The sequence below is a fragment of the Bufo bufo genome, chromosome 3 (assembly GCF_905171765.1).
Source record: "Bufo bufo chromosome 3, aBufBuf1.1, whole genome shotgun sequence".
NCBI classification, from domain to species: domain Eukaryota; kingdom Metazoa; phylum Chordata; class Amphibia; order Anura; family Bufonidae; genus Bufo; species Bufo bufo.
The window spans coordinates 485580080-485596907 of NC_053391.1; the positions used below are offsets into that span (position 1 = coordinate 485580080).

The 16828-nt window shown below is 39.8% G+C and overlaps 1 protein-coding gene across 3 annotated transcripts in view; it reads right to left on the reverse strand.

The window, feature by feature from the left end:
- Nucleotides 1-16828, reverse strand: part of FARP1 (FERM, ARH/RhoGEF and pleckstrin domain protein 1) — a 214736-nt gene that overhangs the window by 26696 nt on the left and 171212 nt on the right. For 2 of the 3 annotated variants that reach the window (XM_040425289.1, XM_040425288.1), the window contains exon 13: nt 15431-15665. In XM_040425289.1, the coding sequence (XP_040281223.1) occupies nt 15431-15665 (235 nt within the window). Of the gene's footprint in view, nt 1-15430; nt 15669-16828 lie in introns of all 3 variants that reach the window. The other variant, XM_040425287.1, reaches the window with a different exon arrangement.

The window sequence follows — 16828 nt, forward strand, 5'->3', positions numbered from 1 at the left end:
TACCTTGGGTCCTCCGTTTATGATATGTTCTAGGCTTTAGCCTAAAAAAATTGCATTACAAACATGGAAACCCACCCTTGTCTCCATCGCAAACCAAAATAATACTCACCCGGAGCCTACAGGTGTGTGGGGATAGATAGGTTGTGGAAGTGCATCTGATGGGTTTTCCAACACAAGGTTGAAATAGCAGCGTCACAGTATTGTAATTTGAAAAAGGGAGGGGGAAGGAAGGGTTAAAGGATCACTAAAGTGACTGAACCTAGAAATGAATAGTACAAGCCAACAGTGTTTGTCAGACCGCAGGACTACATGGATCCGAAAGAAAGGGGAGGGCCTCTTTCTGCAGCCAGTTGCCTTACAGCTGGACATAGGATTGTGAGAAAGAGGGAGGTGAATAAGTTAATCTCCTAAAACACATATAGAAGAAAAATTTCATTATTATATAGGTCTTTGGGTGGATTATTAATAAGAAACAAAATAGGAACAAAGAAAAGGAGATTAAGGGACACATTTTTGGCGCACAATTTAAATGAGTGATATCTATCCAAATCTAGACTGGGGAGGTCAAATTTGGAAGTATAGTATAATTGTGAGTAAGTGGCGTGTTATCTATAAGATGGACATATTGACATGTGGACAAAGAATTTAAATGGTGCTGACCATTCCTTTTTCCCCCCCACTAAGAGTATCCTCAGTTTAAGCCATCCATATTTGATAGATGGTGGCCCAATACCCCCCCCCCCCCCCCCAATCAGCTGCTTGGGAGCTCACACAGCTCCGCTCATTGTGTAGTGGACAGAGCTAGTAACTGCAGTGCAGAACCCATTCACTTCAATGACAGCAATGCTGCAGTAACCAGGTCTGTCCACTACACAAGATGATTGGGTGTTGGATTCCCGCCAATCAGATATTGATGGCCTATCCTGAATATAGGCCATCAATATAAAAGGAATGGACAATCCCTTTACGCTTAAGAAGGGCAGGGGTAAATATAAGGACAGATTTAAGGTCGCACTACCGTGGAACGTAATGTCTCCTTCACCTTTCCTTGTTGGTGTGAGTATGCCAGGAGAGTCACACTTGGCAGTGACAAAAGAAAGCTGTGAGTAGGGAAACTAAATAGAGCCAGTATTATCCACAGTGTTAAGAATAGATCAATATGGCCATATATTTACTTCTAAAACTAATTGACAATACTAAAATCACACTTAAGAGATGACACAAATAATGTGTCGGTTTTATTAATGCTAGAGAACAGTATTACAGAAAAAAAGCTTTGAAATGAGAATATCACAAGTACTGTAATGAAAATAAAGCTATTCTAGAAACATATAAAACATTCACTCCCGATTGCAAGAAAATAGAACCATGCAAAAAAACTGGAAATTCCGAGGAAAATAAATAAATCGGTGCTGTGAAGCCTTCCTAAGAGATTACCCTTGCACCAATACTTTCACAGACAAGACTGTCAGGCAACAGTGTGAGTGTATATAATACCTGTTCACACCTACCAATATAAAACAAATATAAAACATGCGTTCTGCTTCACAATCACTTCACAAAAATCTACCTCTTAAAATTACTCTACAAGTATTGTTGGTGCAAAGTAAACTAATCTGCCAACTGCCCTCTCCTGCTTGGAAAAACCCACTTGGTTTACATTTCTCAGATTCTTAACTGTACACATAATAAAGCAAAAGTGCCCATATACATTAGATAAAAGTCACCCCAACCTGCAGATTTTGGGGCGGAACCGGCCGACAAATGTGAAACCCAACTCTCCACCAATGTCAGACATAAGGAGAAAGAAGGATCAGGTACAGTATAATGGATTTCAACCTGCCTGATCCTTTGCGCCCATAAAAGATAAGCTGCTGCCAGTATCATCTGGCATCAGCTAATTCCCCTCTACCCACTGAAATCACATGAGTATGCTGGTATATGAAGAGGTCAGGAGGAACAGTAGTCGACTGAACAAATGTTTGGAAGACAGCTATTTAAAGTATATGGGCACATAAAAAATAAGAATATCACACCACAAAATGAACAGTTCTTTATAAAGAATGAAAAATTAAAAATACACATGCATAAAAGTATTCCGTTCACAGGGGTGTCATGGTATCCATTACTGCTCCTTTATTCTCTCTTTTACAATGGATCCCACTGCCACATGGGCTTGTGGGATTTCATTAAAAGAAAAAAACAAAAAACAAAGTTATAGTCCAGCATGCGACACTTTTCGGACTGTCGAAATGCACCATAAACTGAAGGAAATGAGCTAATGGAAGTGTGACCAGGGGATATGCCATGGGATATTGTAATTAAGGTGTGAGTGGGCCACAACGTGATAATCTGCACAAATGAGTGTATGACTGAATCTTTGTTAGCTGCTTCTCCACTATATTTAATGGGATTTGCAGTTGAACAATGAAACTATACCTTAACCCAGTTTAAGGGTAATTTCCCATAAGAGTGGTCTGCCGAGGAAAGACGCTTTGTGTAATGGCAGTATTTCCCTGTCAGAACACTTGACCTCTAAGCCGAACTCCTGCCTGCCTGTGGGTCTGCTGTACTGTACCGATTTAATGCAATGAGTGCAGTACAGCAGACCCAGGCATCATAAGTCATTAGCAGTGTTCAGGCTGGGAAAAGCGTTTCCTGGACCAAACACACTTGTGAAAGAAAGTTGCTCTAAATCACTCTCTAATAGAAAAAAAAAACGATAATGTGTTTTCAAATAGAGTACAAAGAAATACAGTACAAAAGGCAGTGATTCAATGGTACATCGCACATCTTACCAGTGACTAGATTGTCACCACAGTTGGTCAGCAGGTTAACAAAAAACAGATAAGCAAATGACAGTTGTACAGCAGGTTTGGTGAAGGTAACGCTCTTGGCATGGGTGCAGGAATGTAATGTACCAACATGCACAGTAATGCACCAAGCGGAGCAGTATATAGGCAGTCAGTGCACTCTCATGCTATTATGTATGCATATTCTTACATATAAACATCTTTAAGGGGTTGGCCAATTTCTAAAAATATTTTCCAGTAGCCCTTAATCAATTTTTTCTAAATACATCCATATGTCACACCATAACGTACCTCCACGCTGCATAGCAGAAGGCCCCCAGGTGGGCTATGTAAAGGCCTACTATCCTTGGCAGCTGCATCCATAAGATGGTGGAACTGATGCGATTCACCCATGTCACAGCTTTCTGAGCCATCTCTGCACTGAACAGTAACTGAACATGTTTGGTGCAAGAGCAAAAGAGCAGGAACGGCATAGAAAGCTGTGACATGTGTGAATCATCATCACCACCGCCATCTTCTGTCCTACGGGTGCAGCAACCGAGGATTGGAGGAGTTTACATAGCCTTCTGCTATACGGTGGGGGCCAGTTATGATGCGACATACATCAAAAATAGATTGGGGGCTACTGGAAAATATTTTTAGAAATTGGCCAACCCATTTAAAATAGCAGCCTCTGGAAAAGCACTAGCATCTGTCACTGGTGAAGACTGAGGTGACACCAGTACAGAGACCAGCGGTAATCCAAAGCCATACATACAGCCCATTGTTCAAGACACCTTTCCTAGTCAACAGTGATCCAATAAACATGGATTTGTCATCTGCAAACCTATACTGATCAAATCAGCAGCAGAATTCTGAATCCTTGCCATGTGGACACTAGAAGTAAAATTTGAACGTCCACTCTTGGCCTTGACTCACATATGGTAGACTGCTGGCACTGAACATTACACAATCACATTAGTACAGCAGGAGCCAATCAACACGCCTGGGCATATATAGCATGTGTTACTCAGCTCTTGCTTCTGACCTACCAATATGCTCTTATTATTATAATCCATGTAAGGCAGGATCACTGTGATGAAAAGAAAGACATCTTTGTGCATATAAGGATAATCCAAAGAAAAGGGACATCAAAATAGGAACAAGAAGAATGTGAGGTACAGGATAAAACATGCTGGAAGATGAAAACAGAAGCCCCCTTCCACATTTTAGGATACATGCTGACAAAAGCAATACTTCCAATGCAACATAAGCACGTTTCTTTCTTAACAGTTGTTAACAAATGACAAAAATGAGAATGTCTTTTCCAGAGTAGTAGATTACAAGACAATTAGTGTCATAGGGGATGGTTTAGAAAGTGGAAGAAAAAGGCAAACAGAAAGCGGGTACATATTCACACCACCTTGGGTGCTCCATGTTAGTGGCATGTGCAGATCTCTCTGCATTAAAGTTAAAAACATATTTAGTAGACAAGCAACCAGAACAAGCATATATAAGAGTTTGTGTATCTGTGTGTGTGTGGGGGGGGAGACACTTATGTTTGTAAGTTCCATGTGTTATTTTGGAAGAAATATAAAGCATTTATCTGCATAAAAAAGCTTCATGAGGTGGTAACTCCAGTGCCATAGGTGCCTAGAACACTGTAATGGACGTAGACAGACCAATGTCTCTAGACATTTAAAAGTGCAACAGAGAGAAGCTTCATCCTGAGCCAAGAGTAGATGCAAAAGTAGGACTGAGACGTACCAATGACGCACATCACACACCTTAAAAAAAAAACAACAGCCTCTCATAGCGATGGCCAATTAATTGCATATTTAACCACTTCCCATCTGGGCCATTTGCCCCCTTCCTGACCAGGCCTAATTTTGCACATCTGACATATCTCACTTTATGTGGTAATAACTTTGGAACGCTTTTACTTATCCAAGCCATTCAGAGATTGTTTTCTTGTGACACATTGTACTACATGCTAGTCATAAATTTGAGTCAATATATTTCACCTTAATTTATGAAAAAATCCCAAATTTACCCAAAAATTTTAAAAAATTTTTTTTCTAAATTTCTATTTCTCGGCTTTTAAAACAGAAAGTGATAGCTCATAAAATATTTATTACTTAACATTCCCCATATGTCTACTTTATGTTGGCATCATTTTTAGAAATGTCATTTTATTTTTTTAGGACGTTAGAAGGCTTAGAAGTTTAGAACAAATTATTAAAATTTTTAAGAAAATTGCCAAAACCCACTTTTTAAAGAACCAGTTAAGGTCTGAAGTCACTTTGTGGGGCCTACATACTGGATACCCCCATAAATGACCCCATTGTAGAAACTACACCCCTCAAGTTAAAACCGATTTTACAAACTTTGTTAACCCTTTAGGTGTTCCACAAGAATTAAAGGAAAATGGAGATCAAATTTTTAAATTTCACTTTTTTGGCAGATTTTCCATTTTAATCCAATTTTTTCTTTAACACATTGATGGTTAACAGCCAAACAAAACTCTATTACCCAGATTCTGCGGTTTACAGAAACACCCCACATGTGGTCATAAACTGCTGTATGGGCACACGGCAGGGCGCAGAAGAAAAGGAGCCCCACATGGTTTTTAGATGCCATGTCACATTTGAAGCCCCCCTGATGCACCCTTACAGTAGAAACTCCCAAGAAGTGACCCCATTAAGTGACCCCATTTTGGAAACTAGGGGATAAAGTGCCAGTTTTATTGGTACTATTTTTGGGTACATACGATTTTTTTGATCATTCATTATAACACTTTATGGGGCAAGGTGACCCAAAAATTGGTTGTTTTAGCACAGTTTTTATTTATTTATTTTTACAGCGTTCACCTGAGCGGTTCGGTCAAGTGACATTTTTATAGAGCAGATTGTTACGGACGTGGCGATACCTAATATGTATACTTTTTCTTATTCATTTAAGTTTTACACAATAATAGCATTTTAGAAACAAAAAAATTATGTTTTAATGTATCCATGTTCTGAGAGCTATAGTTTTTTTTTTTTTCTGCGATTTTCTTATGTAATGGCTCATTTTTTCCGGGATGAGGTGACGGTTTTATTGGTACTATTTTGTGGGACATACGACTTTTTGATCACTTGGTGTTGCACTTTTTGTGATGTAAGGTGACAAAAATGGCTTTTTTTTTTTACACAGTATTTTTTTTTTTTTTACGGTGTTCACCTGAGGGGTTAGGTCATGTGATATTTTTATAGAGCTGGTTGTTACGGACACGGCGATACCTAATATGTATTATTTTTTTTTATTTCACTTTAACACAATAATAGCATTTTTGAAACAAAAAACATGATGTTTTAGTGTCTCCATGTTCTGAGAGCTATAGTTTTTTTTAATCGATTTTCTTATGTAGGGGCTAATTTTTTTGCGGAGTGAGGAGACGGATTTATTGGTACCATTTTGTGGGACATACGCCTTTTTGAACACTTGGTGTTGCACTTTTTGTGATGCAAGGTGACAAAAATGGCTTTTTTTGACACAGTTTTTATTTAATTTTTTATGGTGTTTATCGGACTGGGTCGATCATGTGATATATTTATAGAGCCGACCGGCACAGACACGGCAATACCAAATATGTATATTTTATATATTTTTATTATTCCTTACTTGGGGAACTTTTCTTTTTCATGTGAAACCTTTTTTTTTTTTTTTTTTTTTTTACTCTTTTTCATCCCCCATGAGGGGATAAGACCTCTGGGGGACATTTGACTTCACTTTTTTTTTTTTTTTACTGTGGATTTCTCCTGCAACTGGGGCTGACATAGTAGCCCCAGTTACAGGAGAAAAACACCCCCCAGAGAGGCTGTACAGCCTCAGTGCAGGGCTGATCGAGGTCTGTGAAAGACCTCACAGCTCCTGCACTCACCCGGCCCGGCTCAAGCATAGCGCTTCCTGCACTGTATACACAGCGCTCGGTGAGCGCTGTGTATACAGCGATCTAGAAGGCAGGGACAGCTGGGCACTGTCCCTGCCTTCTCTAAGGGTTGCCCTGATGTCACTGACAGCCCGATCTGCAGCTGCACGATTGGCGTGCAGCTGCGATCTCTGAATGGACGTTTTAAAAATGTCCATTCAGAGATAGAGAACCACCAAACGGACGTTTTATAGTCAACGTGCGGACGGGAGGTGGTTAAAGGGGTTGTCCCACGAAAAATATTCTATGGTTTTTAAATCAGCACCTGGATCTGAATTCTTTTGTAATTGCATATAATAAAAAATTCTGTATAGCCTCTGAGTTATTCAATAAATTGTGTCTGTATAGCTCGATCTGCTTTGACCTGCTCACTGAGATGGCCACACATGCTCAGTTTCATCCTTCAACTGCCTCCTGAGCTGTGATAGGGAAAGCTGAGACACGCCCCCTTAGCTGCAGCAGAACAGACACTCCCCTTGAGCTGTCAGCTTGATATAAATCTAGCAGAGCAATGAATGGGGAGATCTCTGGATCCATGTGAGGTACAGGGCTGGTTCTAGCTTTGTTAGAAAGGTATTGTCATGTACTACATGATGTCTGATTTTCATTTTTTACATAAGTCATGGGATAACCCCTTTAAGCACACTTGTCCCTTATGCCTATCCAATGGCAATGATATTTGAACAGTTTTAGTGTCATAAGAATTATAAAGGGAATTTCTGGAGACCAAAAAAAACAAAAAAACAAAACTAAGCACTGATCTAAAATGAATTTTTATGCTATCCAGGATTGTAAACCCTACTAAGTGACTGTGACAGGGCCAGAACAACCGAAGATTATCTACAGTATGTCAGCCAAGGACAGCCATTTGCTTGTGTCTCTTTGCAGACAGATGGACTTGAAAATATAGCATAAATACAATTAGTGAAAAAAAAATTAACTGTGTAATGGCTTCTTTTGTAGCAAGATTCTGAATAATAATCTGAAATCAGCGTCAGACAGTTTTTTTTTGTGAATGGTGGATCCTGTGTCATCTATATGTAGATGATATTTGTTATTGTAATTCTGCCTGTCATGATAATGAGAAGCTCATAACAGGAGCTTGTTTACTCATCCTGTATAGTCCAATACATAAATTATGTTTCCAAATGGCATTTCGGCCATAATACCAAGTCTACTGACATGACTGGGTTTTGTTTGGGCAGTTAAAGGGGTTATCCCATGAATCATTTCAACATTAAAAGTCCCACAAGGCTATTAAAGGGGTTCTCTGGGACTTTATATGGATAACAGGTCATTAATACCAGATCGTTGGAGGGCCGACACTTGGGACTCCCGCCAATCAGCTGTTAGAAGAGACCGGTGCTCTGTGAGCGCCACGGCTTCTTCCAAGGCCAGTGACGTCACCGTACATCAGTCACATGGCCTAATTGCAGCACAGCACACTGAACTGAATGGGGCTGAGCTGCAAAACAAAGCACAGCCGCTGTTCTATGTAAGGTGCTGTGCTTGGAGAGCCTTCGGGAGTCTTCTGGGTAACCCTCTTAATATCTGATTCTAAAGTACTTTGCAGTGTTTCAAGGATCTGCAAACAGGAAGAGATATCAGAAAAACGTCAGAGTGATTGGTGGAAGACAAAGGACAGAGAGGAAGAGAGAAACGAGGAAGCCCAACAGCCAGAGTTCTGGAGGTAGGTCCTGTACTGACACCTAGAGAGACAACTGTCAGTGACCATCGCTCATACAATAAATTCTCAGACTAGAAGAAAGGATTATATGCTCTTTTCTTTCTCTGAGTGATCCACTTGCTGCTTTCGAGGATCTTCCTCTCTCCCCCACCAATCAGTGTTAAGACTCCAATATGTCAGGAGAATTGGAGTCCTGTGTCCTCCACGTTGCATTAGAACATCGCAAGACCAGACAGCAAATGGAAAGACAAGAAAAAAGGCTATGAGCTGCTACAGAAACAGCTGTGCACCTTCAAACACACCTTAATGGCTTATGCTTGGGATATCCCATAATTGTCCATTGTTAAAATGCATCTTTTACTGATCCAGGTACTGGAATATTAGTGTAAATAATTAGACACACTTAAGGTTCTTTTACACAGAATGATAAAACATTCAATTATCAGGAGCGAACTAAAACAATCCTGATAATTGCCTGGTTGTCAGTAAAGTTAAAAGCTACATTTACATCTTCTTTGTATGGGGTTTAGTGATCTCTACAAAGATCACTTGTTCGCATAGATCATCATTGTTTCTGGGAAGCAGATCACAGCAAGATCTACTGTCCAGAAACAATGATTTTGGGTGCCAGCCAAAACACATAATCACGTGATGAGTGAGCGGTTGCTGATTCATCAGGTGATCACTGTCACCTTTACACAGGGCAATTATCAGGAAGGAGAATGATAGAATAAAAAGTAACTGACCAAATGATTAGTCTATGTAAAAAGTCAATTACTGCATGCAAAGGCAATAGCTGTTTATGATGGCATTTTACTAATTTTCGGCTAAAAGTCATATTTTCAATTGGCCATTATAAAAAATAATGAGCAGTTCTGTCACAAATGGTTAACTTTTACTAGCTGTGTGCATCCTACTTCTTTTTTTTTAATGAATAAATAAGCTTAATCCAATTTATAAAGGAATGCCCAAACCCAAAACATTTGAGGACCTCCCACAAATATTACCACTCTATGCAATCAAATGCTTTAGTTGGATCCAGTGACAATATACCTTTTTTACTATCTTTACCTTTATTTCCTTCTATATTCATAAATAATCTTCTAACATTAGAATGCATCAATCGCCCAAGAATAAACACTGTCTGATCTTCATTAACTATTGTTTTTATAACTTTTGTTAACCCATCTGCCAATACCTTAACTAGCAACTTAATATCCGTATTTAACAAAGAAATAGGTCTATATGACTCTGGCTTTAATAAATCCTTTTCAGCTTTAGGAATCAAAACAATAATGGCTTCCTCCATAGACTCAGGCAATTTTTTTGATCTCGGCCTCAATCAGGGTCTCCATTAATTCCAGAAGTAACTCCTGGCTGAACTCTTTATATACTTCCGGGGCCTTTTTATCTCTAGTTGAATTCAGAGCTCTCACCAATCCCTCCAATCGTATATTCTCTTCCAGCTGATATTTTTGCTCTTTAGTAAGCCTTCTAAAGGGAATACTATCCAAATATTGACACAAATCCTCCTTTTTATACAGAATTTTTGATTTATACAAATCTTGATAATATTCCCCAAATGCATTACTAATCTGTTCTGGAGTTCTGACTATATGTCCCCTAATATTCTGTAATGCACCTACCCAGTTTTTTTTATTTTTTGTGATTATTAATTATATTTGTCAAAAGCTTACCCACTCTTTCACCCTCAGGAAAAAACCTAACTCCCTGAAAAAACTATGTTTGAGATCTTTCCATATATATTTCTTTAACTTTTCTATGTTCTTCTTCCAAATTTCTCATGTTTTCTGGTGAGGGGTTTTCTTCACAGTGTTTTTTTTTACTTCTTTTAATTTCTGTTCTGCAAACTTAATTTTGCTATTTACTTGTTTTTTCCAATTACTTGTTTATATAATATTCCCCTCAGGAATGCCTTCGCTGCATCCCACACCACCTGTTTATTAGCTGAATCTCTATTAACAGAAAAAAAGAACTTCAATTCTTCCTTAACACTCTCCTGACCCTTAAAGCGAACCTTTCACCTCATTTTCACTTTATAAACTAGCAACAGTACCTTATAGATTATCTTCAGTGTGTTCTTATACATGTTAGTGCCGCTTTCCTGCGATGTTTATTCTTGAAAAAATCGTCTTATAAAGTTCACATTTCATGCTCCAACAGTCACGCAACAAGTCAAGGGGGTATCCCTTCTCTCACCTCTGGCTGTACCTCCCCTGCCCTAACCCCGCCTCTATGCTCTGTAATTGACAGCCGGCTCAGTCGCCGGGACCGCGCTTGTGAATCCTGCGCATGCGCCGCCCTCCTCATTCGCCGCGCGATCCCGTCTTTCTTGCGGACACAAGCGCGATCCTGTAACAGAATCGCGCATGCGCCGTACGCGATGCCTGCCTGTCTGCTCTCCCTCCCGTGCGCGCGCTCCCCTATCTTCAGGCTCCAAGTGCCCCACGTGATCACTGTAGACTTGCCGCAGATGGCAAGTCTACAGTGATCACGTGGGGCACTTGGAGCCTGAAGATAGTGGAGCGCACGCACGGGAGGGAGAGCAGACAGGAGAGCAGACAGGCAGGCATCGCGTACGGTGCATGCGCGATTCTGTGACAGGACCGCGCTTGTGTCCGCAAGAAAGACGGGATCGCGCGGTGAATGAGGAGGACGGTGCATGCGCAGGATTCACAAGCGTGGTCCCGGCGACTGAGCCGGCTGTCAATTACAGAGCATAGAGGCGGGGTTAGGGCAGGGGAGGTACAGCCAGAGGTGAGAGAAGGGATACCCCCTTGACTTGTTGCGTGACTGTTGGAGCATGAAATGTGAACTTTCTAAGACGATTTTTTCAAGAATAAGAATCGCAGGAAAGCGGCACTAACATGTATAAGAACACACTGAAGATAATCTATAAGGTACTGTTGCTAGTTTATAAAGTGAAAATGAGGTGAAAGGTTCGCTTTAAGCAAATTAAATCAATGGGGATTAAAGCTAAATAACATAGATGCCTGTTTGGTTAAGGGCGCCATCTCCAATACTACTGCCCAGTGAATGGTCATAACCATAAGTACATATTTTATACATGTTATATTTTTATCTAACAACTTCCTGTTACCAAAGATCATGTCAATCCTTTACCATGTTTGATGTGTCTTTGAGTAACAGGAAAAAACCTTGTCTTCAGGATTATATAGTTGCCAAACATCCACCCAACCAAACTCAGTTGTCAACCGCGCCAAATTAGTATTACATTGCATTGTCTTACTTTTAGATCTTTTTTCTACACAATTTAAAAGTTCCTTATCTAAATCTGTTTCCTGCAGGCAGACGATGGCTGGCAAGTACCTCCCCATCCAGTCAAAAATAGCAAATCTTTTTAACCTATCCCTTAACCCGCGTACATAAATAATTCTTATAATTTAGAGGACAATATGAACAAACCCAATCGGGAAAAAGAGAAAAAACAAAAACCTAATCCACCCCCAAACCCCCCATATTGCTCCCCATTTTACCACAACAGAGAGCCCCATATCCATGCATGATTAACTCCTGATACACCCCGCCCTTCTCCTTCAAGTGCATCCTACTTTCACTTTGTGCCAGTCATCTATTAAACCTTCTCTCTAAACTACTAAGAGGTTATACACACTTATTTAAGCCAGATTCTTATCAGTAAGATAAGAACTCAGCTATATAAAAAGGTCAGAGAGCAGAGATAAGGAGCCCTGGAAAAAAATAGAAAATCCAGAGGCTGCTACTAGAGCATCTCAGCTCTGTACAGAAAAAATGGTTCCATATTTTTAATAAAGACCAATTGAAAAAAATATTTTAGCTCAAAATGAGTACAATGCAATAATTAAAAAAAATTGTCCCCAAAGATGTACATAGCCTTTAATTATATGGAAAATAGTGACTTTGGGGAAGATGACCATTTTAAGAAAGTATACCAAAAGTATGATACACAAAAAAAAGGATTACCGTACATGTTGCAATAGGTGCCCTATACACCCTATTAAATACCTTTAATTGACTAGCTCATATAGTAGTTTGGCACGTTTATTCTCATAACTACTACACTACCTAAAAATCACAAGATCACAAAATGGAATAAAAGCCATAAAAGAGGAAAATTAATTGATACTTTTTTCTGCTTTAAATGAGATTGAAATATACTTTATATTACAAATATATAACAGCATTTCGATGTGGAGGGACTGATATTATTAAGGTTTCACTATATATAAAGATTTGTCATTGTGGAACATTTAATATTTTAGCATCAGATAGGATCTAATGGTTGTCAGATTACAAGAATTTTATAGCATATTCAGTTAGAACCCGACTCTCCAGTTAAAACAGTCAGCATTTTTATGAATATTGGACACTATAGGGGAACTATTCCCAACCCACATTTTACCTAATAAAGGAACGGCACAAAAATCTGATAATTTTTAGTTTGTATACGCAATTGCTAATAAGAGAAATCACCAAGACCTGGTTAATTACAACCAGACCAGAGTATGTAAGAGCATTGTAGCTTTAAGTTCTAAGAACATACAGAAGTTTAGTTTTTTAAAGCCCAATAAATGTATTTCTAGGATGCTTCATCTATTTGTGAATTATGTCTGAGAAACAAATCAGAAAAGAATCCTCAAAACACATGTATCTCAAAGGTCTTAAATAGTAGATCTATTCTGAAAACAACTTTTTAAAGTTTGAGGGGGAAATATGATGTTTCAAAGATTTCTACAGTCCATTATGTTAATGAATACAACTCTTAAAAGAGTTTAGTAGGCACTGCAAACAGAAGTATATTCAGTGTCCAACATAAACTAAAGACCTTCTGGTAATGTATGGCTTCTTTTTTTTTTGCTAAGGCTTGGTTACCATCATTACACTGGCTCTCTATAAAAACGCTCTTAAGACCACTTTCACATGGTCAGTATTTATCAGCAGTACTTGTAAGCCAAAACCAGGAGTGGCTCCAAAACAAAGAGGCACAAATCTTTCCTTTAGCCCCCTTTCACACAAGCGTGACTAATTAGGTGCGGGTGCGTTCAGTAAAACTCGCACCATTTTGCAAGCAAGTTCAGTCAGTTTTGTGTGGAATTGCGTTCAGTTATTTCCGCGTGGGTGCAATGCGTCTTTCATGCGCGTGATTAAAAACTGAAGGTTTACAAACAACATCTCCTAGCAACCATCAGTGAAAAAAACGCATTGCATCCGCACTTGTTTCCAGATGCAATGCGTTTTTCGCTGAAGCCCCATTCACTTCTATGGGGCCAGGGCTGCGTGAAAAACGCAGAATATAGAACATGCTGCGTTTTTAACGCAATGCAGAACTGATGCATGAAAAAAAAAATGCTCATGTACACAGACCCATTGAAATGAATGGGTCAGGATTCAGTGCGGGCGCTATGTGTTCACGTCACGCATTGCGCCAGCGTAGAAAACTAGCTCGTGTGAAAGGGGCCTTATACTTTTTCTCTGTAGGTTCTACTACTGATTTTGGATTACAAGACGCTCATGCACAAATCCTTATTTTTTGTGGATCCTTGGGGCAGTTGCACAAATTATAGAGCAAGATGTAAAAAACTGACTGTGTGAAAGTGGCCTTGTACAAGGTGTGGAGCATCAGACTCTAAAAAGGCTTCATCATGAATTAATTAGTGCAATTGTAGCTCAACACCTTATGTTACTCCATAGGGTACATTACAAAAACTTCTAGTCTACAAAAATGACCAAAAAAATAAATTGAACCTCTACCACTTCATACGTGACAAAATCTATTAAAAATTGTTACATCATTATTAAATTAGACACTGGCAAATACTTTTAACAACTCCTACAAACATTTAAACTAAGTGCAAACTATGTCAAAAAATCTGGACCATAGTGAAAACAACTGGATCACATGGAGGTGTTACTGAATTACATACCTAGTAACTGCCTAGCAGCTGAAAACATGGGCACCATCTTCATCACTAAAACTAAGTACAGTGTCCTCATCATTTACTTCCTCAGCATACTCTTCCAGCTGAAGACTACCAAATGAATAGTTATTTCTAGGCATTGGTGAAGAATTTAACACTATTGGGTTCCCATAAACAAGCGGGTGACTAAAAGAGTCACCCATATCTGAATCTGTATCACTTGATTCACTACCACTGCTAGTGGAGCCATCAGTCATGGGTACATCGCCCAAGTGCTCTTCTACCTTAATAGAGGTTCGTGAGATTGGGCTGTATTTAGATTGCCTACTATCAAAAACTCCATTTGACATAATTTTAGCTTCTAAAGCAGCCATTTTGGAGAGATGGTCTAACCTCTGCTCTTCAACTCTACGGTCTGCTACAGGTGTTGAATCCATCTGACTTAAGATAAAGGGATCAGTATCAGAATGGTTGCAGTAGCCACGCTTTAGTTTCTGAATATGTGGCCTATCTAAAGGTGTGTCATACTGTGCAAAACCGTAGTCGCAGCTTTCCACACCATCATTTGGAATTCTAGCCCTGTTATTATTGTATACAATTTCTGAGACATATCTTGGAGATCCACTCTGGTTAAAACTCATATTTGGACTGGATCCCTTGCTACGAGGTGACAATGGACTTGCAAAAGGACTACGGCTACCAGGGTCGCTAAACATTTCATCTATCAAAGAGCTGTGTCTGGGCATTTTAGGGCTGTTGCCGCCATAAAAAGACATGCCAGCCGAGTCATCATCAATGTATTCGTCAATAATATTGGAAGATGACAGAACAGAAGACATTTTTTGCTTCAGTTTGGAATGTTTAAGGTTATCATCTGTTCTATAGGTGCCATTACAATGAAAACCACCCTCATCCTTGTCATTTGTTTGGGACTGCGAGCGTATTAAAAGTGCTCTATGAATATCATACTCGCTATCTACATCACTGCAGTCAATGTAAGGAATTGAGTTACTGCTGCCATGAGCAGCCCAGGATGCTGGACCTGTGCTTGGTTGGTGTGCATTCTTCATATTCTGCTGTATATGGTCTTTGGCAGCGTCTTCCCCATCAATTGTCAAATGCGCTCCTTCTTTTGCTCTCTTCTCCAAAGGTACTTTATTGGGAGAGGGACTTTTATGTTGTATTAGCACCTCAGTCACTAACTTCTCTTCTTTGCGTGGCGATAAGGTTTGTATCTCATCTGGTTGAGAGCTCTGTATAAAGGTTATCTTAGGGCTCTGCTGTAAAAACAAATGTAGAATTTCACACAGATAGTAAGAACTGTAAAGAAAAGGGGGAACTAAAGCATGTACGGTCTGAGAAATATGCTATGAGTCATGGCTGCATTTCTCGGACCAAACACTGCTCCCTTGACTCAAACTCACAGCATTATACAGTACAGCCCATGGTCAGTCATGAACACAACACTCCGCATCATAAATCATAATGGCGTGTGAGCTAGGGTCAGAGAAACAGTGTTCATTCTGGGAAATGCAGCAGTCACACATAGCTTCCCAGACCGAACATGCTGGTGGGAAACTGGCCATACATTGTCAGTCAGGTGTGAGAGGGACTAGGTCAGGTGGGGTCCACACATTCCAGCCACATCAGGATTTGTTGGGTTTTTCTCTGTGATTTTGCAGAAAACACTGCAAAAACGAGTGGACTCACCCTACCTGATCAGATTTTGAAAATGTGCAGCACTAGTATATTAATGCTCTATCCTCAAGATTGGTCATCAATATCAGATCAGCAAGGTTCCTACACTCAGGATCCCACAAATCACCTGCTTGAAGACACTGTGATGCTTGTGCAAGCACTGTGGCATTTTCACAGTTTACCGGCATGCCATCTAACTTGTAGTGGCGGTGCAGTGTATACGCTGCACAGTCGCTATAAGTTTTATGGCATGCAGTTAAACAATGAAGAGGCTGCAGTGCTAGCACGAGAGCTGCGCCCCCCTTCAAACTGATTGGCGGGAGTGTCAGGTGTAGAACCCCAGGTGGCAGGTTCTGGAGGTAGTAAAAAGTGGAGTCCATGAGGAGGATAACAGGAGAAGATTGTTACAAAGGGAGACCTTTTAGATAGTGAAACTCCAGTCTTTAATACCTAAAGGGTTAAATGAAATTTGTAGCTTTAGTGCACTTATATGATTGATCACTTTCATGTTTTAGGGTTATTTATGGCTATGTATTTTGTATAAAAGGATATGGTTTGTGAATACCCTATTTTTCGGTTTATTAGACGTACTCCCCCCCCAAAAAGTGCCCCCATAACAGTGCGTCATCCTCAGATCCCCCACATAACAGTGTCACCCACAGATCCCCCATACCAGTGTGTCACCTACAGATCCCCCATAACAGTGTGTCACCTACAGATCCCCATAACAGTGTGTAATCCA